Raw genomic sequence first — 24,426 nt, forward strand, 5'->3', positions numbered from 1 at the left:
TGATGGACTTTTGCATGTTGAGCTCTGGTGACATTACTGCCTAACAGCAGAATTTGCAAGCATTATTCTTTTATCTATACTTTATATTAAATGTTAAAATGGGAAGTGTTGCTAATGAAGTGAAAAGAAGCCTCTTGTGTTTCAGAACGTAGTGTAGTCTCCTGAATTTGTGGGAATCAAAAGCTCATTGTTCATGGGATATGAATCAATTGCTCTATTTCTTTATTCCCTTGTCCACAGAGTGGGAATTAAAATAATTTCCACAATTTCTTCATCCAAAAACATTTGTTCACTCCCTACCATGGATCAAATTCTGTCCTTGGCACAGGTGGTCTCAGCCTGCCACATTCTTCTCTCTTTCCTTGGGGCCTCCCAAGGTGATACTATACATTGGACGCAAAATAGGGGTTTGTTAACAGCAATGGAGACATGGACCCAACCTAGTGGAGGAGACATACTGGCATAGAACATAACCTCTGTGAGAGCTGAGACCTTGTCTGGCCTTACTTGTAGCTGTATCCATAGCTACATCCACTGAGAACGATGCCTGGCACACAGTGGACACGCAAAAATATTTATTGAAGGAATGAAACCCAGATCCTTATAGCAGAGTATTATAAATATGACAACAGAGGCATAGCCATAGAACAACTGGAAGATGGGAAAAAGCGAACGATTCTGGCTGAGGCGTTGAGGAAGTCTTCATGAGGGGGATGATTGAATTTGGTCTGGAAAGATGTGTAGGAATTTGAGGTGGGGAGTGTGAGAAATGTTCTGAGTGAGAGAAACTGTTTGTGCAAAGGCAGGAAGGTGGAAAGAACATGGCATGTTCACCAGGGGCGTGGCAGGAGACAAGACGGGAAAGGGAAGATGGCCTCAGAATACAAGGAACTTGGAAATCTCTCCTAGGATCAGGAACCAAGTCTGTAGGAAATGGATACCAGCAAGGAATTTTCAGCAAGTGGAGGACGTGAATAGATTTGTGTCTTGGAAAGATTATTTTGGCAGCAAGATGAGGCTCAGTGTAGGGGGGAAAGACCAAAACCAGGTGCAGACTCCACTGAGAGGTGTTGAGTCCTTGAGTCAAGCCAGTACAGTGGGGAGGGAATGGGTGAAAGAGGTACCAGTTGGTGGAAAGTGAATGTGTGGGGTGAGCCAGAGGGCAATGTTGAGGATACCCACAAACTTCCCGTCTTGGACAACTGGGAGACAGAGGCACGGTTAGCCACCACATCCGTGTCACCTCTGCTCCGCAGAGAGACAGCCCCTCTAAACACCCTGTCATTCTCTAACCCCTTCCCACATTTTTGTTTTCCTCACAGCACGTTTCACCACCTGACATTATGTACGTATTTGTTCATCATCTGTTCATCATCTGGAATGAGGGTGGGACTTGGTCCCTTGTGTTCTGGGTATTCCTAGTGTTGCTGGATTATTGCTTGGCACCTTGTAGGCACTCCCAGGTATTCGAATGAATACATGAATGAAAGAACAAGAGGAAGAGGTACCATGAGAGGCAGAGTGGATTTTCAGGGAAAGGTAACTCACTTTAGGTCCTCTTGATTCTTAGATGTCCACAGGGCATCCCGGCAAGAAAGGCCGACAGGGAGCCATGTGTTTGGAGCTTAGGAGAGAAGTCCGTGTTAAAGAGATAGATTTGGAGGTCATTTGAGGTGCTGAGAAAGGAAGAGGAGACTGTGGAGAGGGCCAGGACAGGAAAGCTAGAGGAGCAGAAGGCCCAGGGTAGGGAGCTTTGATGTCAGAGCCTGAGGAGGAGAGACAGCAAGAGCCCTGGGTCTGGAGTCAGAGAGACCTGAATACAAGTCTCAGCACTTCTAGATGTGGCCCTTCCTTAGGCACTCTAAGCCTAGATCCCTCATCCTTAAATTAGAAAAATCATAGTAGCCACCTTCAAGATGGTTGTGAGACAATGCACATAATATGCTCAGTACAGTGTGCCACGCTAAATGCTCAACAGGAAATGCCCTCAACACACCTTGCCCGTCATTGCTATTTCCATTGTTAAAATATTACTGAGGAGTTTGGAAAGTCATACAGGATGATGTCTGAAAACCATTTGATTTTCAAGAGGGAGATCATTAGTGATCTTAGCCAGAACCATTTTGGTGGCATTTTGGGAGTGGAAGCCAGTGTGCAGAGGATGGAGAAGTAGAGAGCAGTGGAGAAAGTAAATACAGGAAGTGCAGACTTTTTGTTCAAGATCTTCCTAGAAAGCAAAGGAGAAAAAATGGAGGGAACTTGATGTGGGAGCCAGAGTGAGGAAGACATTGAGTTTGTGTAATGGTATTGATGGGTCCACTGCTGCCCCCTTTCTTGGTCAGGGGCTAAGGCTGTCCTTTCACTGCCCTGTCCCTATATAGGGTGACCAAAGCCCCCACTGTCAGTTCAGGAAAGCACCCATGTGCCCAGGACAATAGCCCGTAGGTAATGAATGGGCGGGGAGGGGTTCATAGGTGGCAGCTCATCTACACAGTTCTTTCCACTCTCAACATGGCCCTCTGCAATGGAAGATTTTCTGTATTATTTTCTTAAAACGGTACTTCTCCTTACCATGTGTGATGTATTGTGTGGTATTTTTATTCCATTTTTATCGTGCTCTGTTGAGTTGATTTCATGACCTGCTAACAAGTCTCATCCTTCAGCGTGAAAAATGGTTCGGACCAAAGCTCAAGATTGCAAGGCCTTTTGAGATCCTGGGGTGAAAATCCATCATAGATGCAAGTCATTTTTATTGACTCATATAAAAAAAGTCTCACTTTAAATTTTTTTAGCAGAGGCCAAAGATTTTGATCAATGACTGTAATTTGGAGAGGAAGAAACCATCTGTTTTTCATTAAGACCCCCTAAAGTTTATTGATAACAAGTAACAAAAGGTGATCAAAGTTGGTCGGAATGGGATGCCCAATCAGAAATGCCCACATGTGTTCAGAAGGGAGTGGTCACTATTTGATCCACTCCAGAATATGTTATGGAGTCTGGAGGTCTGTGGCTCTCTGATTCTTTCCCCTACAGTACGCTGGCACCCAAAGTAGCTGCCGCATTGGTTCCTGAGTTTGGGACAGCTTCATGATTTTTCTGTTGATGAGGATCAGAGGTGGGGAGAAGTGGCTATACATGCCAGTGTCTGGCTAGAATGCGCTCTGCTTTTCCACTCAGGCTCTCACTGGCAGTCCCTTGCTGGCCTCAGGATCAGATGTAGGGCAAGAATCATTATCCCACCTGCTCTGCCCAGCACCTTATACTGGACACATTCCATGATTAATTGTCCCTCCGTATTTCTGTAATCCGCTAGTTTTGTGGCATCCCTGGAGACAGGTGCTTGGCTTACTGACTACATAATGAAAGATCTTAATTCTGAAATTGTAAATTCCACTTGAAAGCTCCCTTCACCAGCACCCCTCTTGTTGCCATGACTGCAGAGTCCAACGTCATTGGCCACTCGAGCCCTCAGAGCTGCAGTATGGTGGAAATCACCAAGGGCATCTGAGTTGTAATTAACCTTCCCAAGTTTTCGCTGGGAGCCTGGTCTAGGGCAGCTCCAGCTATGTTGTCCTGCAGCATTTCCTTAGTAAATAAGGATTGTTCTCCAGAGCAAATCCCACAGAATCCAGGCCCAGAAAGATCCAATGGGCTTTCTGCACCCAACCTTGGCTGCCTTGAAAAACTCGGAGGCAGAAAGTCTTGTTAAATTTTAAGTAGCTCTAAACAACCCTAATAGAGGCCTTGGAAATGTACTTACATAGTTGGCTGTAAGTGGTTACTTTTCCAGGTTGAGACTGGCAAGCGTTGTGGAGTCTCTAGCTTTGAAGAATGACAAATTGAGTGCTTCACTCCATGGAAAACTGTCCAGGAGAAAGAGAGTGTTAGGAAAATGCACAGCAGGAGGGAGGATATGGGGGAGGCTGGGTGAGATGGGAAATGGAGAATGAAGGGACGAAAAGAGACCACGTGGATTTGAAAACATTATACTGGGTTGTGACTTTGACACTACACAGGAGAACGTTAGTTGGGGAGACTTAGAGAGAAATTTCTTTGAGTTGTATATAAAATGAAGTCAGAATAAGTAGCGTCATTTGTTATATCTGCTCCCAAATAATAATTGGACCATTTGTCATCCTTGCATTGTAACCCATCCTCTTACAGCTCTCATTATTCCCTCTTTAAGGGGAGAACGGAGGCATCACACCTTAACCCTTTATGACTAGCCGGCCTTTCTCATTCCACAAGTAAAACCTTTTGTCTCTTCTGCTGATACTTGGGTCTGGTAGGAGGACTGACTCCTTAGTGACAGTGACACAGAAGATTCCCTGGTGCAAGGGTGGGGCATTAGCAGGTGTGGGTTGTGCATCAGTGATGCCATCACACAGAGAATGACACGTGCACATTCAGGCCAGTGCCTTGGTGATACATTAACATATGGAAACCAGACCCCTGATGGGTTCCTGAGAGATAATGGTAGGACATGTGGCCAGGGTGGGACTGAAATCCCAGAGAGAGTGAGGTGCCTGGATGGGATGGGCGAGGATGCCAAAGAGAAGATGCTGCCATGTCGTGATCATGCCACAGTTAGCTGGGGATTTAAGGAGAGGATCCTGCTCAGGAAGACCAGCCACTGAAGGAAATTCACAGAAGGGAAGAAAAACTCACACCAACTCTAAATAGTATCCAGAAAGGTTTCTGTCTAGTATCCTGATGTTTAGGAGTGGGAAGGAGGGTATCAGCTCCAGGGACAAAAATCACTGCCAGATTGTCTTTTCATTCTAAAGCTGGAGACAACCATCTTGGCTGGAGATTTCAGCTGGGTGGACCCTAGCACTCTTTTGCCACAAGGCTCATCTTTTTTCATTGGCATAAATTCTACCCTAAACAGGTTTGGGGATGGTCATTGACCTCCCAGTCTGAAGGAGGAGAACCAAATGTGGAGGGCTTATCAGGAGGGTCCAGGCAGGAAACAGAATCCCATTCAGTCACTTCAAGTGAAGAAACATTAATGAAGGGACTATTTGCAGAGGCGGAGGCAGGTCTACGGCAGCCAAAAGGGGATTTCACCCCAGCACTGGCAATAGCAGGAATCTGTCACCACCCCCAGACTTGAAGGGTGGAGGAAAATAGTGCTACTGGAGCCTGTAAGAGTGAAGGCCACTAGCCAGAGTAGGAAGTATTCCTAGAGAGACAAAGGGCAGGGAGGGAGCACAGAGCCAATACCCCAGTCTTCCTCCCCCTGCTGCCCTCTGACCTCTCACCTCCCATTGGCTCAGCCTATTGGAAAGTCAGCCAACAAGAGAAATTGGGTCATGTTGTCCTTGGGGGTTCAGCCTCCTGGGGCATGGAGCAGGGCAGGGCAGAGAATGGACCTGGGGGCAGGTGGATGGCCCAGAGTAACCAGCACAGAGATCTCTTGAAAAGTTTTCTTAAAGGCTCAGCATTTCTTTTTATGCCATCACCTCGTGTGAGGTATCTGTATACAACCACAGCAGACAGCTGGCGGTGGTCCACGCTCCAGGCAATGACACAGAAGTGGCTCCAGTGTATGGCTGTGGTGCATCTCTGGAGTAGCTGCCTATAGATAACTGTGTCTGTCAGTAACATCCGAATTGCAGGCCACAGCGCTGTAGTAATGTTCAGGTTTAAATACTTAAAACATTTCAAGTTTTTCTCTCTTTGATTCTTCCCTAAAAGAGCAACAAGGGAGTATTCCCTGAGAAGATGTTACAAGTGTGCTCTTCAAGCTAGGGAAATCGTCCGATTCAGCATCTAATGCATATTTATTAGGTTCCTTTGCTACTACCAAAACAAACAAACAAAAAAAAACCACCCAAAATAAGTTCACCCTCCCACAAAAGCCCTTTGAGTTGCTATTGACTGAGATTTGACTGGAGATTTTACTGTCAGAATGGTTAAGTCTTCTCCCTTGCCCAGTGCTGGGGACCTGTCTGGGGGCTGTCTGGTAGTTCGGGGCATCAGCCTGTAATTGTTTCCTGAGCTTCCTAAGCAGCCCCTCACACAGCACAGGAACCACATCGGGAAGAGGGGAAGGCCAAGCAGCTCACCAGTCCTGATCTGCTCAGGAAGCAGCCCCCGGAGAGGGGAAGTGGAAACCCGCACAGAAGTTTTGGGGACACGTGTTGCTCACGCTGTGTTTCCTAAAGTTATGATGTTCCCTGAGGAGGAGGGGGAAACAGCTCCGAAAAAGCACGACCCTAATGCTGCTTTGGATTTTAAAGCACGGCTAAGCGCCTGAGGCTTCTGAAAGGGGACAATAATTCTCTCTGCACGTCCTCCTGGCCGCAGCTTCCGCCTTAAGCCTTGGGCTCACGCACGGTGTCCTCAGTGTCCCCGGGAGCCCAGCGCCGACCTGCTGTGCTTGTGAGAGATCTTGCAAGGAGTCTTAGCTTCCTCTTCAGACCGGAGCGGCTGAGGCTGGAAATTCCACCCAGAGCTTCACTTCTTTAGCCTTATGGTTTGACTCCTGTTAAAATGCAAATAGCCTAGGAAGGAAAGCGCTCCAAGTCCTTTCAATTCTTTACCATGGGTCGGTCACTCTGCTGCCTAGAGGGGCTGGGCAGGAGTTTGCCACCCCTGATTTACGTTTTCCTGTAAGGTCTTTTTCTCATTTTCTCTCCAGAACCCATTTCCAAAAGGGATGCAGACCCTGGATACTCTTGTGGTGGAGAAACCCCTCTAAATCTAGACGAAGGGAGAGACAGTGAAGGTCAGAAAATGCTCCAGGCTGGCTCTGTCCTCCTGACCAAGGTTTTAAAAAGAGTTGAATTATTCAGAGACAGTTTGCAAATATTCTGGTCTTATAATTAGGTATCCTAGCGAGAGGAAAGGTCAGAACATGCCTGACACTACGTGTATTATCTTGATTAGCACAGTCACAGACTTTACTTGGCTTTAAGGACAAAACATGGACAGACAAGCCCTTGGAACTGCCGCTAGTACAGTTTGGGGATTGGGTCCAGCAGAGTTCAGTGATTTGGGACAGGAAAAAATATAGTGGTTTTATGACAAGATTTTGAGCTGAAGACTAGTTCTAGTTACATCATGGAAGTGCATTCTGTACCTGATGTGAAAACATGTTGTTTGTTAAATGGAAAATTCTAAAGCATCAAACATTTAGTAACTTTACTCCACCAATGCAAACCTGAGAGCATGACCTTGAAACTAAGTAATGAAATGAAAGGAGGGTAGACCATGTTGGATCCTGATCTGCATCACCTGATAATTGAATCTGGCAAAGAAGTGAATTGGATTCTCTGAATTTTGGAGACAAGGCAAAATCAAATTATCCAGTGGACAGCATCCCTAACTGCCAGCATCATTGCCTATCTGACTTCCTCACTGAAACTGGCATGCAGTTACTCCCAGGCACTTGAACCTAGAGATGGGTTGGCTTATTTATTTAGTGCTAACATTTCTTGTTCTCTCATTCTCCATCCCCTTGTCCTCTATAGATTTCTTTCTTTTTTTTTTTTTGTAAAGAATGTTATTTTATTTTATTTTATTTTGTTTTTTTATTTTTATTTTATTTTATTTTTGGCCGCACCGTGCAGCATGTGGGATCTTAGTTCCTGGACCAGGGATCAAACCCGCACCCCCGGCATTGGAAGTGCAGAGTCTTAACCACTGGACTGCCAGGGAAGTCCCCATAGATTTCATTCTAAAGCCCAGTAGCATGCTTGTATTGTGCACGTGCATAGGTGACTGATGGCAGGAAAGGAGCAGGGAAGCTAATGTCCTCTAGTATGGGTTGTAAGGGGTCTCTAAAATCTTCAGCAAGACTCAAAAACAGCGGGATATCATCTTTCTGGAAAGGTGCTGTCCACTTTGTGGCTGAAAGGATGGTGTGTCTAGCTGCCCTGATCGATGTCCTTCCATCCTGGAAGACCAATGCTCTATTTCTGTGAATGAACCATTGTATTAATGCTGGCCCTGTTGGTTTGTTTTGCCACGGCTTCTCTGCTCTATCTGTGGTGTCGGTGAGTTGCCTCTGCAGGGATATGGAAGAATCACTGAGTGTACAGTGAGCAGTTCCTTCCATAAAGCTACGTGCTGTGGAAACAGCCAGAAATGAATTCTTGCTCATAGTAGTAACTGTTGGAAACAAGAGCAGAGTGAATGTGAGTGTGCAAAGCCCTTTAGTAGCTGTAATGATTCTTTCAGGTAAACTTGAAGATGTGTGAATGACTCGAATGGGAGGAGACACTTTTCAGCGATTTAAAAAGGCAGTTTCTTAGGTGGCATTTTCAGTGTGTTAAAACTGAACACCGGCAGCCCTCTGTATCGCTTCCGTTCGTTGCTGCTGCCCTTGCAGGGAAGGTCCTCACAGAGTGAGTGGTTTTCCTATATCAGATGAATTGGGAAGTGAGTGACAACTATGGAAAAAAAAAAAAAAAAAAGAGCTCCCTGATGATTTCTGGCAACTGACTTCACAGATTTGTACATGTGAAACTGTAGAAAGTAATCACATTGGTTAGCTTCTGGCTAGTATATTGAGAGAATCAGTATTTGGAATCTAGAGCTCAAAAGGGGCTATTTAAATAAATTATGTGATTATACTCATTTAGAATTTTGAAAAGGAGTTTTAAATGTATCTAGGCATAGGTTCTAACAAATGTCTGGTCTGTTGATGAAATCTAAAGGGGAAAACTCGCTTTCTGGAATCGATGTGGACATCTTTTGTAATAACAGGTTGTTACTGGTCTGGAGGTGATAAGACTGTCTGATGCCTCAGGGACCAACAGCACCTCCCTGGCTGATTGGTCTTTGATATGAACACTGATGGTGTGAAGTAAGGTGGATTTGGAGGTTCACTTTATGTACAGGTGAGGTATTTATGCAACAGCTGATTTAATTTGGCTTATTCCAAATTCTCAAGATTCTAAATTCTATCAATAATGAGAATATACTGTACATGGAATCTTCCATCGAGGAACTGACTGTAGGAAACTGTGGTGTGGGCATCTCTTTGGAGTATTATGATGGAAAACACTGCTATTCTTGTCACAGTTCTGGCCATTACATTTCCTTTATATTGTAAAAACTACAAGCAAGGGTATCATGCTTGTGTTCCTGTCCATGTACACACATAGCCTGACGGTTTCTCCAGCACTGCAGAAAGGCTAGTAAGGCCTAGACTCTCCTGGACAGATATGAGAGGATGTTAGAGATCATTTATTTTATCCCCTTATTTTGCACATGTAGAAACTGAAGCCCAGAAATGTTAATAGACTGCCCAAAGTCACACAGCCACCTGGACAGCACTCAGTCCCATTTCTCCTGTCCCCTGGTCCAGTCTGCCCGCTTTGAGGCCATTTCAGATGGGCAGGAGGTCATTCTGATTGCCCATGGGAAGGAGTGCTTAGGTTTCTTCTCTGGGTGAAGCCCAGGAACAGGCAAATGACATTCACCAGCTACCAGTGATGTTGGGCCATCCTCTTTGATGTATTGAGTACATCGGTAAAAATAGAAATTCCATGAGAATAGAGGGTCCCCAGCAAAATTCAACTAGATGGGAACATCATAAACAAAAGGGTGGTGTTCATCTTACCTTTTTGTCTGTGGCCACAAAGGCTACAAGCAACACAGGTCTGAAGACTTGATCATATCCCACCATCCTGCAAGAGACTTTAAGCCCTTAGTTCATTATTTCTTCCCTGAGGGCCTAGCTCTAACTTTTCAGCTCCCAGGAAATAAAGCATACTCCCATTTCTTTTAGTGAACCTGAAAAGTATCACCAAACAGATACAAATGATAGATGGCTGCAAAATGCTCAGTTATATCAGGGCACCAGGGAAATGAGCTGCAGGTTTCAGGAGCCCAAACCATACTGAACATGAATCATGACCCAAGAGTAAGTGGTGTTCACGCCACCTGAAGTTATTTAAATTTTTATTGTCAATTGCCTCATAAACTAGAGACTGGCTTAAGTGAAGGCCAGCAGATAAACTCATAAAATACGCGTCAAATACTTTATTGATGATATAGCTATAGCAGTGCAAAAAGATGGCATCAAAATGCATGTGAAAACAGTTTGTATTGGCTTTGTATCATGGAGAAGAGGGGCACTTGATGGTCTGCAAAGATGAGAAGCTGGTGAATGATGTCCTTGGGTGCTTTGACTGGGTTGGAGGACTAGTTTCTTTGAGAGATCCAAAAATTAATAAGTTAAGGGTCAAGAAAGAAAAAAATGAAAAAAATCTGGGTGGGAAGACCCCCATTTTCTACAATATAGCAATTTGAAGAAAAAGGCCTGTTTTGTTTATTTTTTGATTTAAGAGTAGATTCAGAAACTTCTATGTTCATTCACTTCTTCAGCCCACTATCTGAAAAATACCATGAGCAGTTACACAGAGGAAACAAGAAGTAGATGGCTGCCTATTTTAACCTTTTTTAAAAAGGCAGATGTATACAAATATAATTTTCACACCATAAACTTCACCTATTTCAATTCAGTGATTTTTAGCAAAACTGACAGAGCTTCAACCACCACTACAATCCAGTTTCAGAACATTTCTATCACCCAGAAAATATCCCTCATGCCTATTTGGAGCCAGTCTCCATTTACACCTCAAGCCCCAGCTAACCACTAATCAATTTCTGTCTCTATAAATTTGTGTTTTCTGTAAGTTTCGTATATAAATGGCTGAGTAATATTCCATTGCATTGATATACCACATTTGTTTACCCATTTCCCCAGTCCACTGACATTTGGATTATTTCCATCTTTCCATTACTGTGAATAATGCTGATATGAACATTCACATAAAGGTGTTTGTGTGATAAAAATTTCTATTTCTCGGGCTTCCCTCGTGGTGCCGTGGTTGAGAGTCTGCCTGTCGATTCAGGGGACACGGGTTCGTGCCCCAGTCCGGGAGGATCCCACATGCCGCGGAGTGGCTGGCCCCGTGAGCCATGGCCGCTGGGCCTGTGCGTCCGGAGCCTGTGCTCTGCAACGGGAGAGGCCACAACAGTGAGAGGCCTGCATACCACAAAAAAGAAAAAAAAATTTCTATTTCTCTTGGCTAGATGTCTAATAGTGGTATTTCCAGGGCATACAGTAAGTTTATGTTTAATTTTTAAAGAAACTGCCAAAAGCTTTTCCAAAGTGTCAAAAATCAATTGACCATAAATGTAAGGATTTATTTCTGGACTCTGAATACTGTTCCACTGATCATATGACTGTCCTTAATTCAGGAGCACACTTTCTTGATTACTGAAGGTTTAGAGTAAGTTTTGAAATTAAGAAGAGTAAGTCCGCCAGTTTGTTCTTTTGCAAAATTATTTTGGCTCTTCTGGGTCATTTACATTTATGTGTAAATTTTAAGATCAACATCTCAATTTTGGCAAAATAAAATACTGGGATTTTGTTTGATTTATGTAGAATCTATAGATCAGTTTGGTAAAAATGACTATTTTAACAATATCAAGTTTTCTCGTCCATGAACATGATATTCAGCTTCTTAGATCTTTCATTTCTCTCAGCAGTGTTTTGTAGTTTTCAGTGTATGAGCTTTTCATTTATTTTTGATAAATTTATTCCTTAGTCTGTTCTTTTTGATTCTATAAATGGAATTCTTTTCTTAATTTTATTTTCAGACTGTTCATTATTAGTGCACAGAAATACAATTTTTTCTTTTTTGTATATTTAACTTGCATCATGACATCTTGCAGAACTTGTTAACTCTAGTAGTGTTTGTGTGCTTTCCCCAGGGTTTTCCACATATAGGATTATATCATTTATGAAGAAAGACAACTTTACCCGTTCCTTTCCAATCTGGATGCCTTTATTTTTTTCTTGCCTGATTGCACTGGCTGGAACATCAAGTACAATGTTAAGTAGAAGTTGCAAGAGTGCCTGGCCTTGTTTCTGATCTTAAGGTGAAATCATCCCATATTTCACCATTAAGTGTCATGCTTGCTGTAGGCTTTTTACAGATGCTTTTCATCAAGTTGAGGAAGTCTCCTTCTATTCCTGGTTTGTTGAGAGTCTTTATCATGAAAGGCTGTTGGATTTTGTCAGATGCTCCTTCTTCATGCATTAAGATAATAATATGGTTTTATTCTTTACCATATTAATTTGGAGTATTACATTAACTGTGGATGCATAATTATGGATGTTAAATTAGCTATGCATTCCTTGGATAGCTCCTACTTGGTCATTGTGTATAATTCTTCTCATATGTTGCTGGATTTTTTGCTGATATTTTCTTAAGAGATTTTTGCATCTATATTCATGAGGAATATAGGACTGTAGTGTTCTTTTTCTTGTGATGTCTTTGCCTGTTTTGGTATTGGGGTAATACTTGGCCTTCCCTTTTCTAATATAAGTGACCTTCCTAGTAATTTCTGGTTTCCTAGGGTTCCTCTTTTCAGTCCTTCAGCCAGAAATCCAGGGTTTTATGTCCCTAACTCAGTCATGTGCTTCCACATATTGTGCTTGCCTTTGGGACCAAACAGAGGCTAGATACATAGAGAGAGAGAACCGTGGGGGTTCACCCACCCTGTTGGAGCAAGATTCCACTCCTGCAGAGTTTTGGCTCCTTCAGGCTCGTATTGCCAACACTGCTGCCACTGCACAGAATTGCTTAGGGACTGAGGTCTGAGTATGGAGGGAGAAAGGGGAGAAGGATTTCTGTATTCTCTCCAAGGGTTAGGAGTTCCTTTTCCCATTCCTCAAGCCAGAACTAGAGGGCTTCTTTTAGAGCTCTCTCTGTCTATACCCTGGAGCCCACTTCTGTGTTTTGGGCTGTCTTGAGGTCAGGCCAGGGAATACCAGAGGAAAAAAAATGGTAAACACCCTACCAATTTGGTGGTACTTTGAATTCTTGTCTTCTTTTCCAACCCATTTGCTACCAATCGCTTTTCAGAATTCTTAAATAGATTTTACCTAGAAACCCAAACACTATATGTCTGTTTTTTATTTTGTTTTCTAGTAATTCATTTTAAATTTATTTTACAAGATCGTTGGTCCTCACATTGATTTGAAATCAAAAATAATGACTTCTCTGGATGATGGAATGGAGGCTTTTGGGGTTTTTTTTGAGGCGTAGTGGAGATTGGGTCTTTCTACTAATGATCAGTCATCAAGCATAGAAAATAGGACTTTAGACAGAATTGGACTTTACAGATCAAAAATGAAGCTACCAGTTTCTTCCTGTAGTGGACACAGCAATCACATTCACTCCAAGCCTTGATTCATGTGGTAGCATTTGGAAATAACAGAGCAGTACTTTCCTTTGTTTTTTCTGAAACTGCCTGGGGGTGAAGTCTTCCCAGAGAGATTATAACTGAGCTGGGCTTTGAAGGGGTTATCTGGAACACAAAGGCCCTTGCTCATTTTTAAATATCTTTTTTTCTCTGTTCTTCAGATTGGATGATTTCTGTTCATTTGTCTTCAGGTCTCTTTCCTCCATCGTATCAATTCTGCTATTTAGCCCTTCCAGATATTGTTGGTGTTTTTTTTTACTTCTAAAATTTCCTTTTTTTTTTTATAGTTCCTTTTTCTCTGCTGAAAACAACTACCTTACTGTTCATTTCAAGAGTATTTACTGGGCTTCCCTGGTGGCGCAGTGGTTGAGAGTCCGCCTGCCGATGCAGGGGACACGGGTTCCTGCCCTGGTCCGGGAGGATCCCACATGCCGTGGAGCGGCTGGGCCCGTGAGCCATGGCCGCTGAGACTGTGCGTCCAGTGCCTGTGCTCCCAATGGGAGAGGCCATAACAGTGAGAGGCCCGCGTACTGCAAAAAAAAAAAAAAAAGAGTATTGACCTTTACCTCATGTACTATGGTTGTAACTGCTGATCTGCATCTTAATCTGATTATTCCAACACCTGAGCCATCTAAATACTGTGATCTGTTGATTTCCTTTTACCTTGAGAATTGGTCATGTTTGCTTGCTTCTTTTGTATGTTGCATTTTGGATCGTGTATGCATATATTGAATATTATAGTTTAAAACTCTGGATCCTGTTTAAATTCTCTGGAAAAGGCTGCCTTTTTTTGTTTTGTTTTAACAAAGCTTGATTAGATTTAGACTGTAAATTCTGCCTCATTTTCTATGTGCAGTGTTTCCCATATCAGTTCAGTTTTAAAAGCCTGTTCCCAACAGCATAGAACAGAAAGTACTCCAGAGTAAATATACAGTATATGCATGTCCTGTAATTCCTCAACAGTGTGATTCTAAGTAAAGAATCGCACGCTATCCTGTATCTGTGACTTTCACTGTCGGCACTTACTTTTTCTATCAACTATTAATGTTTTATTTTTTTTTAGCAACAGAAAATTCAAGGAACTTCAACAAAGAAAAACAAATCCAAAAAATTGGATCCACTCAAAGGCCAGAAGGTTATTGCAAGATGTGACGAAAATTGCTTTTATTTTCCAGGTAGGTATTTTATTTTGTAAGATTCCTTTGTTACATAATATGATATGGGGAACCAGAAGTTCTCACACTCTGCTTTCCCTAGCACACTAACACTTCATGAGCTCTGCTGAGGTATTCCACTTCTAAATTGAAATGATGAAGTTTCTCCCCATATTTGTGGGGAAGTCACAGCCAGAAAAACTTACTTTAATCTTTCTTTTGTTTAGTAAAGTTTTCCTGCATACCTACTATGTTCCACATATGTAATATCCCTAAGGTGCTGGTCTAGCGTAGTGAGCAGACCCCAGAAGAAAATCCTTGTTTTCATGAAGCTTACATGCAAGTAGAGGAGACAGACAAGCAATCAAATAAGTAAAATACATAGTGTGTCAGATACAGGGCTATGAAGGGAAATGAAGCCACGAAGAGGGTTGAGCGTGTCAAAGGTGAAGCTCGTGATTCTAGATATGGTGGTCAAGGAAGAGCTTCCAGGGAAGGCATATTAATAAGGAGTTTTAAAAGGAGCCACGAGGGCTTCCCTGGTGGCGCAGTGGTTGAGAGTCCGCCTGCCGATGCAGGGGACATGGGTTCGTGCCCCGGTCCAGGAAGATCCCACATGCCGCGGAGCGGCTGGGCCCGTGAGCCATGGCCGCTGAGCCTGCGCATCCGGATCCTGTGCTCCGCAACGGGAGAGGCCACAACAATGAGAGACCCGCGTACCGCAAAAAAAAAAGGAGCCATGAGATTATCTCAGGGAGAGTTCTAAACACAGGGAACATCAGTACGAAGTCCTGAGGATGGAGTGCCCATGACACCCTCTTCCTTGAAGGAAGAGGCCAGTGTGACTGGACCCGAGAGGTTTGCCCAAGACTTTCTGGGGCATGTGATCCTGAAGGAATCAGCCAGGTGAAGTTAAGCAAGAGCTTCATGAATAATGAAAATGATATGTGTGAAGATCTAGAGGTGAAGAAAAACATTTTATGCCTGGAGAAATAAAATAGATTATGGCTGGAACCTAGAATGCAAAGGAAGGGTAGAAAGTAAGGAAGCTCTTCGGAGAGGTGAGTGTGTGGCTGTTCATAAAGGGTTATGTTAGGAAGTTTGAACTTTACTGGGGAGTCACATTTAAAGCAGGAAGAAACACAATCACACTTGAAGTTTTAAAAGGATCCCTCCCAGCGCTGTGTGAAGAGTATATACGGAGTGGATTAGGATGTCACTCGGGTCCCTGGCTTGGGTCATAAGGTAAAGGATGGTACCTATAGGAGATGGTGGTATGGACAGGAAGATAACGAGGTGTGTCTGGGACGTGACGAATTGTAGGTGCACCACAAGACGCTAAAGTTGTCAGAGAAGCAATTGGAGATAATGGGTCCAGAGTCTGGAGGAGGAAATCTGTCGGGAGATAGAGAGTTTTGACACGTCAGCACAAAGGTAGTCATTGAAATCATGGTAAAGGCCTATTGGGAAAGAGAGCTTAGAGAAAGAACCCTGAGGAAGAGCTGTCAAGCAGAAAGACTGTACCTCAAAATATAGCTGATGTTAATGTAGGCATTATCTGTCAATCACCAGTTAAGTGGTTCTTTATTAAACTTAATTTAATCTGCTTTTTAAGTGAGAAAAATACTTCATCAGGAGTTTGGGTTTCCAGCAGGCATATGTGTAGAACTTATAACTAGGATATTTTATTTGAAATTTGGTAACTGTGCTTTGAAGTTGACTGGTTGAGAGAAAAATGGATCCAGGCATTTGAGATGAGCTCCTAGGCTGAGGCATGAAACTCTTCTTTGCCAGAGCAGGGCCTGAGAACCTCCTATTTCTCTGGGGCTTAGATTTGCTGATAGGTGATCATAGGAGGCCACCCATGCTTGGTTTTCTGAATCTGAGCCATGGAGCAGGATCCAAGGCTAATTTAGCAGTTGAATGAAAATGCTGAAAATGACAGGATTCCAAATGGCTGGACTAGGGCTTGAGATCAGTTTGCTGGCCAGGGTCCCAGAAAAAAATAATATTGCTCAAACTTTTCCCCCAACCATCCCTGTGTGATAAGGAAATGCAGAAGACCTACCGCTGCTGATCTGGGGAAGTAGAGGAAACAGGTAACACATAGCCACATGCAATACCTAAGGCCATGCCAGCAATGATTATTGCCCTGGTTGTTTTTAAGTATGCAGCTAGAAGCAGACAGCACACAGTCCTAATAGCTCCATGGGATTTGGCTATTTGGGAATTTTTAATCTGTGGCTCAGGTAAGTCACTTGAAAGGTAATAAATATTTGATGGGAATCCCCTGGCAGTCAAGTGGTAAGTGGTTAGGTCTTGGCATGTTCACTGCCAGGGCCCGGGTTCAGTCAATCCCTGGTCAGGGAACTAAGATCCTGCAAGCCACGTAGTGTGGCCAGAAAAAAAAAAAAAAAGCTAATAACATAAACACTTGAATTTAGTCATATAATCAGTTATTTTGATTAGTGGCGAGTTAGTAAATATTGACTCAGCTGAATTAAATGATGATGTATCAGTTAAGGATGGACTTAGTTTCTGTTTCCCTCCCCGCAGCCCCCCTTTACACTCCCCTCCCCCCACAAAGTCAATGTATCTTTTCTTTAACTGGGAACTTCAACTCTATTTTACCCTCATAGAGTTATTTTTTCAAAAAAAATAATTTTAAACTTCCAGAAAATTTGCAAGAATAATAGAGAACTCCTGTATACTTTTACCCAGATTTACCAATTTTTAACATTTTGTCACATTTATTTTACCAATCTATTATTTTATTTTTCCATTCTCTCTCTCTCTGTCTCCTTCCCTCTACCGTAACACACACATTATTTTTTCCTGAACTATTTGAGATTAGGTAACATCATGCCCCTTTGCCCCTTAATACATGTATTTCTCAAGAACAAGGGTATTCTCTTAATATTACCACAGTCAAGTTATAAAATTCAGGAAAGTTAATATTATATAGTTTTATCTATATATTTCCATTTGGTTAATTGTCCCAAGAATAGCCCTTATAGCATTTTTTTTCCTCTAGTATAGGTCCCAATTCAGAATCGTTATTGCATTTAGTTATTTCTCTTTAGTCTTCTTTAATCTAGAATCATTCTCTAGCCTTTTCCATCATCTTTCATGATACACTGTTTAACAGTAAGGCCAATTATGTTATGGAATGTTCCTCAATTTGGGTTAAATTAGATTCGGGTTATGTGTTTCCAGCCAAAATGTTATGTGATATCATTGATGCCACATCCCTCTCAGGGCAACCTATCCAAAGGCACATGATGTCCACGTGCCCTCATTAGTGATGTTCATTTAGATCACCTGGTCACTGCAGGGGACTATTTTTACCCCTTACAAAAAAGAAGGCCACATAGAGTTTTGGGGCATGATATTCACTGATGACTCCTTTTCTGATAACTTTTGTTCAAAACCTCCTAAATGTTTTTAATGAAAAATAGCTTTAAACTGTACCTGAGCAGAAGGTGGCTTTGGAGCAATGGGATCCGAGCATCCCTTAGTCAAGGCCAGGTCTACACTAGAGCAGAGCTGGCCCAGCTGCAGCTGCCATCCTTGGGAATCAGGGCAGGGATTTCCGTATGACTAACTCCATTCAGGGGTCAGTGCGGATTCACTAGTTGAGGAAGGATTGCGTTGTGCAGAACAGAAGGGACAAGCTGATGGACTGGCTTATTAGGATGCTGAAAGGCAAGGAGGCAGACACACTTCAGAACCTTATTTTAAATCGTTATTTGTAGGAATTGGATCATCCTTCCCATTGTTCAGCAAGAAGCAACATTTTCTCTCAGGAAATTCACAGTGATGAAAAGTCTGGGCCACAAGATTTCTGCACTATGTCGTTGGAACAAGTTATAACGGAAAAAAAAGGCTGGGGCAGGGGAGGACTGAATACTTTCTTAGGGGTCATGATTTAGGGTCAGACAATCCTGTTTTTATTTATTCAAAGTCTGCTTCTTGCCTCTACCAGCCATGTGACTGGAATCACTGAAGTTCTCTGAGCCTGTTTCCATATCTTGCCAAATGAGATTTAAAACAGTTAAACCCCCCATAAGATCATGATGTAGATTAAATATGATAATGTACAGCATCTTGAAATTGGAAAGTGTTCATTACCTGTAGAGTATTTCTATTATCTCCTCTTGGGAGATATAAACAACTCACCTGGGGGTAGAGGGAGCTGCTTGCCATTTAAAAACTTTAACAACAGTTTTAAAACTTTAAGAGCAATTTGAAAAGGCCAAACAGTGGGCTATAGAGGAAACCTCTGAGACTAAAGAAGAAGAGAATGTGATGACTAGACGTGTAGGCTGGCATTCAGTGGAGGGGGGCAGGTGGAGGGGATGCTTCTGGTGGAGCAGAACTGACGCCTTTTTCAGGAAATGGGATTCGAGCCGGGCTGTGAATATCAGAAGGTTCTTATAGCCAGAGGTTAAAAAAAAAATCCACTCTCCAGCCTGAGAAATTCCTGTTTGGAGCGAAGATTGAAAACCATTCCTGCTTCTTTCACCAAATGAACTCACCCATGCTGTCTGCCTAGACTGTTTTTTCACTCCCCTGGCCTCTGGGCATAGGCAGTGTTTTTGCTGAGGGTTTCAACTAAGGTGTGCCCCCTTTTCCCCCGCACCTGGGTACAGGAGAGCCCCCTGGCTGAGGTGGGGAGGCCGACTCGTACCCAGGAGTAGAGATGCTTCTTTCTGCCTGCTGGTCCAACCTCCAGAGCCCAGTCCACGTAACATGGTCCCAGGAGACGTTTCAGAGCAGGAAACACCATCTCACCTCTCTGAGGCTGAGGGCAAAGAGAAACAGCAGTGTAAGGGCAGCCAGAAATCGGAAGCTGGTCTTGAATCGGGGCCTAGAAATGGTAGCAACTCCTTACTGAGGTGGAGAAGGGGTAAGTGCAGAGGCTGAGCCATGACCGAACAGGCCAGCAGCTCTGGGTCCTCCCGCCTCAGAGGACAGCCAGGTGTCAACACCGTGAGGCTGGTTCTAGAGTTAGATTGGAAGAAACGACACTAATTTCTGGAGGCGAACAAAGGTCCACACCTGCAGAGATTGGAACATAAAAGACCTGGTAGTCTAAATGCCCATCGACAGACGAATGGATAAAGAAGATGTGGTACGTATATACAATGGAATATTACTCAGCCATAAAAAGGAACAAAATTGGGTCATTTGTAGAGACGTGGATGGATCTAGAGAGTGTCATACAGAGTGAAGTAAGTCAGAAAGAGAAAAACAAATATCATATATTAACCCATATATGTGGAACCTAGAAAAATGGTACAGATGAACTGGTTTGCAGGGCAGAAATAGAGACACAGATGTAGAGAACAAACGTATGGACACCAAGGGGGGAAGTGGCGGGGGGAGGTGGTGGTGGGATGAGCTGGGAGATTGGGATTGACATGTATACACTGATATGTATAAAATGGATGACTAATAAGAACCTGCTGTATAAAAAAATAAATACAGTTAAATTAAAAAAAAATACAAGACACTAAGTGAGCTATTTTGCTTGTTATCAGAATAAAAGATGAGGAAAGAGATTAAAAAAAAAAAAGCTGGTAGTAACATACCAAAAGTCTAGGTCTAACGATCTCGAGCAGGGGTCGGCAGCCTTCTGTAAAAGGCAGCTGATACATGGCTTAGACGCTGCAGGCCATACAGTCGCACAGCTACTCAGGCAGATACCTGAAAAACTGCATCCCAGGTTTAAGACTGGATTCTGCAAAGTCCCAAAGGCTAAGAATTTGAGGAGGGTCCCACTGGCCAACAAGGTCATCTTGGCAGCCCAGACCTTTACCCCTGCCTGGGTCAGGGCCAGGGTCGGGGTGGGTTGGGATGGGTTTGTGTGCTGGGGATGCTAGGATTCTCCTCAACTCAGAGGGGTTCTTTGTTTTCATAATAGGAATTCTTTCTAAAAAGTAGTGTTAGTTTTCCTAATTAAAATGGTAGAGTCAGTTTATGGTAGAAAATGTGTGAACCATGTGTAAAGAATATTTCAGAAACCAAACGGAACATTTAGTCCAATAAGAAAACAGACAGTATAAAGCTGGTTTTCATGTGCGTGTGGTGTTTTTTAAAAAAGTAAGTTTTCCGTTTCTTTGACCATTTAAAACAAGACACCTGGACTTGAGATGAAAATCAGCAGCCGTTTCTTTGCCACCTGAAAGCATATAGGACTTTGCCAACGCTGGTGTGTGAGCTGGGGCGAGGATGCCGGGCACTCATGCTGTGGGAGCCCAGTGGGGACGAGCACATTTCTGTCTCAAACTAGGGGGTCCAAGTGCAGCTGTTACTGCCGGGGAAGTCAAAATGGCCCCCCAGTATTTATAATCCCTTTTAAATGGGAAAATATAATAAATTTCAACTAGGATAAATGACAAAATATGTGAACCTTAACACCAATATTTTCTTTTCCTGTTACAATAATCTCTGCACATAACTAAAAGACAAGAAAACTTCTTACTTCTTTTTTTCTTCCTTTTCTGATTGTACATTTTAGAGACACTATGGGGTGTGTAATATTAGATGAAAAGCTGAGGATGAAAATTCATATTTCCTTTCACTTTCACAATTTAACAATGATTTTCCTTTTTTAAATTTTTTTGGAGTATAGTTGATTTACAATGTTGTGTTAGTTTCAGGTGTACAGCAAAGTGAATCAGTTATACATATACCTACATCCACTCTTTTTTAGATTCTGTTCCCATATAGGTCATTACAGAGTACTGAGTAGTGTTCCCTGTGCTGGACAGTAGGTCCTTATTAGTTATCTATTTTATATATAGTAGTATGTATACTAACAACGATTTTCTGTCTCCAAGTATTATAGAAGGAAATATGACTAAAATAAATAAGGGAATCAGACGTTAGGAAGTGTCCAGGGAAAGGATATTTCTAGAAACACTGTACCCAGCAGGATGGCTGCTGGTAATGCTGGTTGAACAAGTTTCCACGCATTCTCTTAGCTTCCCAGCTCAGCTCTAGAGCAGAGCATGGCACTGCACTCTGAGTTGGTCAACCCCAGCAGGCATCATAGAGTATCCAGTGTTATCTGGTGGAGAAACCAAGGGGCACACTGATGTAAGCAGGCAAAGTGCTGTAACATAGCTTGACCAACAGGATGGGGCAAGCCTAAGGGAATAGGCATTGCCTTTCTGTTTTATTTTAAATGTGATTCTTTACAGGGGTTGTGAAGAAGTGTGTGAGTCCCACCCATGCGCTCGTGGGCTTCAGGTATGGAAACACCAAGGTCGTGCCCATCTCGTTCATCACACCTGTGGGGGGCGCCATGCCCTGCCCACTGCTCCAGGTACCTGCTCCAGCCATCTGCTCCTGGGCCCCTTTTCACCATTCCTAGAGCTCTGGATAACAGTGACCCCTGTTCCTATGACCCCTTGCCTAGCAATTTCTTTGCTCCTGACCCTGATCTGCTAACGCCCCGTTAAATAGCTCAGGACTGCACAGACCTGCTTGCATTGCCCCTGAGGCTCTTGTTGCTTTACAGACAATAGATGGTCATCGGCGGGAGTTGCTGTAACTGCTGGTGCTCTTGAAGCTTTCACTGCAGAAGATTATACTAAAACAGATTTAATAACAAAGGCAGAGGTAGCCCTTTCCTTGACGTTGTAGTCAGTTGATGCCAGACCTTGATGCCATAATGCAGTTACCCCTGAACATGCATTCCAGGGGTGAGCCGGGCTGATGTGTTCTCATCTGCTTATAAATTCATCAGAGCTGCGCCGTGTCTGGCACATCCTCCTGTGCTATCCTCATCCCCGCACCAAGGCGAGAGTGTAGAGAGAAAACCCCCCAAAGCTGCACTGCTGCTCTTTCTTGGATAGTGTGAGCCAGGAGGAAGAGTGCTGAGGAGTGCTCATAGGATTCACATTGGTTGTCTGTTCCCACCTCCCCTGGGCAGACTCAGAGGGCACATCAGTGCACTTTCCCCCGACCGTGAATCCTCTCCATCTGACAGATTCCCTGCAGCTTTGTATGTCCCTTCACAAGACTCTCTTTCTGCTGGAAGTTCTCTCTTGTGCCTTTGTCCCATGGATTCCAGGTGTGAGCTCGGGAACCACATTAAAGAAATCTGCTCCTGTCCTCTGTCCCTGATAACCCTTCAGACACAGGAGGGTGCCGTCCATTCTCTCCCTGGTCCTCATGTGAAACATGACAGCTTCCTTCAACCAGTCTTTGTAAGATATGGTTTCCAGACCCCTCACCATCTGGCTGACTGTCCCTGAGACCCTTGTCAGGGGAAGCCCTGCTAAAATGCGGCTTCCCCAAACTGGTCACAAAATTCCAGCTATGGCCCAATGAGCCCAGAGAATTTTGGAACTAGCGACTCTTTCCAACTGAGGAAAAAAAAATATGTATTTGAATTCTAGCATCAGTACTTGCTCGTCATCTTGGGGTGTTTTAAAACAAGCTTATATGAATATTGTCTCTAAGATGGATAAGCAAAATATTTGCCGTGAAAGATGTTCTCATCTACAGGTTGGAGATTATGTGTTTGCCAAAATTGTGATACCCCGAAGATTTGACTTCTATGTCCCCGCCATTGTCATAGCAGTTCCAAATCCAGATGTGGCTGAAGATAAAGTCTACACGGTTTTAAAATGTAACAACCGGAGAGTAAGTAGACTTTCACTTAGGAAAGAACATTCTCGCTAGGCAGAAAGTGGCTTCCTTTTACCCCTGCCTTTCTTGCAGGCAATGCCTGGCTCTCTCCTGGCACTGCCAGATGTCTCGGAAGAGCGATCTCCCTGGCTCTTTCTATTCCCCCTGCATGTCCACCCGCTGTGGTTAGAGTTCTGTCCGCTGTACAACATAAAATCCGCCTTTGCTAAGGTCGCCCTGGCCTCCTAACTCCTCCCTGTCAGATGGTCTTTGGGGCTCTCGTCACACGTTTGGGGTCTGGGGAGGCTCGCTCCAATTCTGGCTTCGTCAACAGCCTCCCCAGGTCCTTACAGCCTCACTTTCTCTCTCTCCCTGCTGCTACTGCTGCTGGTCCCTCTGTATGTTTCCTAAAAGTTTTCGAAAAAATCATTATCAGTTTACAAATCTGATAATGTCACTTGCCTACCTGACGTGGCCCCTGTCCCTCACCCCCCTACACACATGCACACACACACACTTCTCAGCAGCCTCAAGGAAAAGCCCAGCCCGACCCCCCGCCTGCCCTGTGAGCTTGGCTACCAGCCCTATGGAAGGTTCACTGCTTCCCGAACACAGTGGGCTTTCCCAAGTCCCTGGGTTTTAACCCTTCCTGGACCGCCCTCCCCATCTTCTTTCCATAAAAACTCCTGTCACCCAAAGACGCTGCCTGATTTCTGCTGAGGCCCTCAGTTTCCCCTGCACACTGTCCTGCCTTCCTCCTGCCCCGGCTCCCTCACCAATCTCCCAACTCCTTAAAGGCAGGGACCGGGTCCTATCCATCTTTGCATCCCTGGTACCGCTGCTGATGAAGAGCAAGTTCTCACAATTGCTTTAAAAGGTACTTGAATGAATGATGTTTTCTAATGGAAATAACATGTTTTGATGGCCCACTTAATACGCCTGGAAAATGGATTGGCAAGTGAAAAGCAGCAAACGAAAGAGTCGTGCTAACTTATTCAGCACTTACTATGTGGCACAGGTACTAACCCAGGTGCTTCACACATAGTGAACAGCTGGCTGCTCAGAACACTGTGAGGTTGGTACTCTTATCCCCATTTTCAGATAAGGAACCTGAAGCAGAGAGGTGAAGTCACACCCAGGGTGAGCGGTGTTACAGGCATTTGAACCCAGGCAGTCTGGTTCTGTGGCCCGCACTCTAAATGTCTATGCCCAACTGCCTAGTAAACAGAACAAAAATATCTAATCAATTCTTTTTTTTAAAACATCTTTATTGAAGTATAATTGCTTTACATTGTTGTTAGTTTCTGCTGTATAACAAAGTGACTCTCTATAATCGATTCTTGACTGTAGCATGGGGTATGTCCATCAGGGAAGGGGTCATGATGAATGAATTTTA

General features: G+C 43.6%; 1 protein-coding gene across 1 annotated transcript in view; it reads left to right on the plus strand.

Annotated features, from left to right (window-relative positions):
• The window catches only part of VWA3B (von Willebrand factor A domain containing 3B), a 207,403-nt gene that overhangs the window by 172,265 nt on the left and 10,712 nt on the right, over positions 1 to 24,426 (plus strand). The window contains 3 exon segments of the mRNA XM_082642474.1: positions 14,297 to 14,408; positions 21,596 to 21,720; positions 22,908 to 23,045. Coding sequence (XP_082498600.1) covers positions 14,297 to 14,408; positions 21,596 to 21,720; positions 22,908 to 23,045 — 375 coding nt within the window.

Source organism: Mesoplodon mirus (assembly GCF_964341445.2).
Source record: "Mesoplodon mirus genome assembly, chromosome: 14".
NCBI classification, from domain to species: domain Eukaryota; kingdom Metazoa; phylum Chordata; class Mammalia; order Artiodactyla; family Ziphiidae; genus Mesoplodon; species Mesoplodon mirus.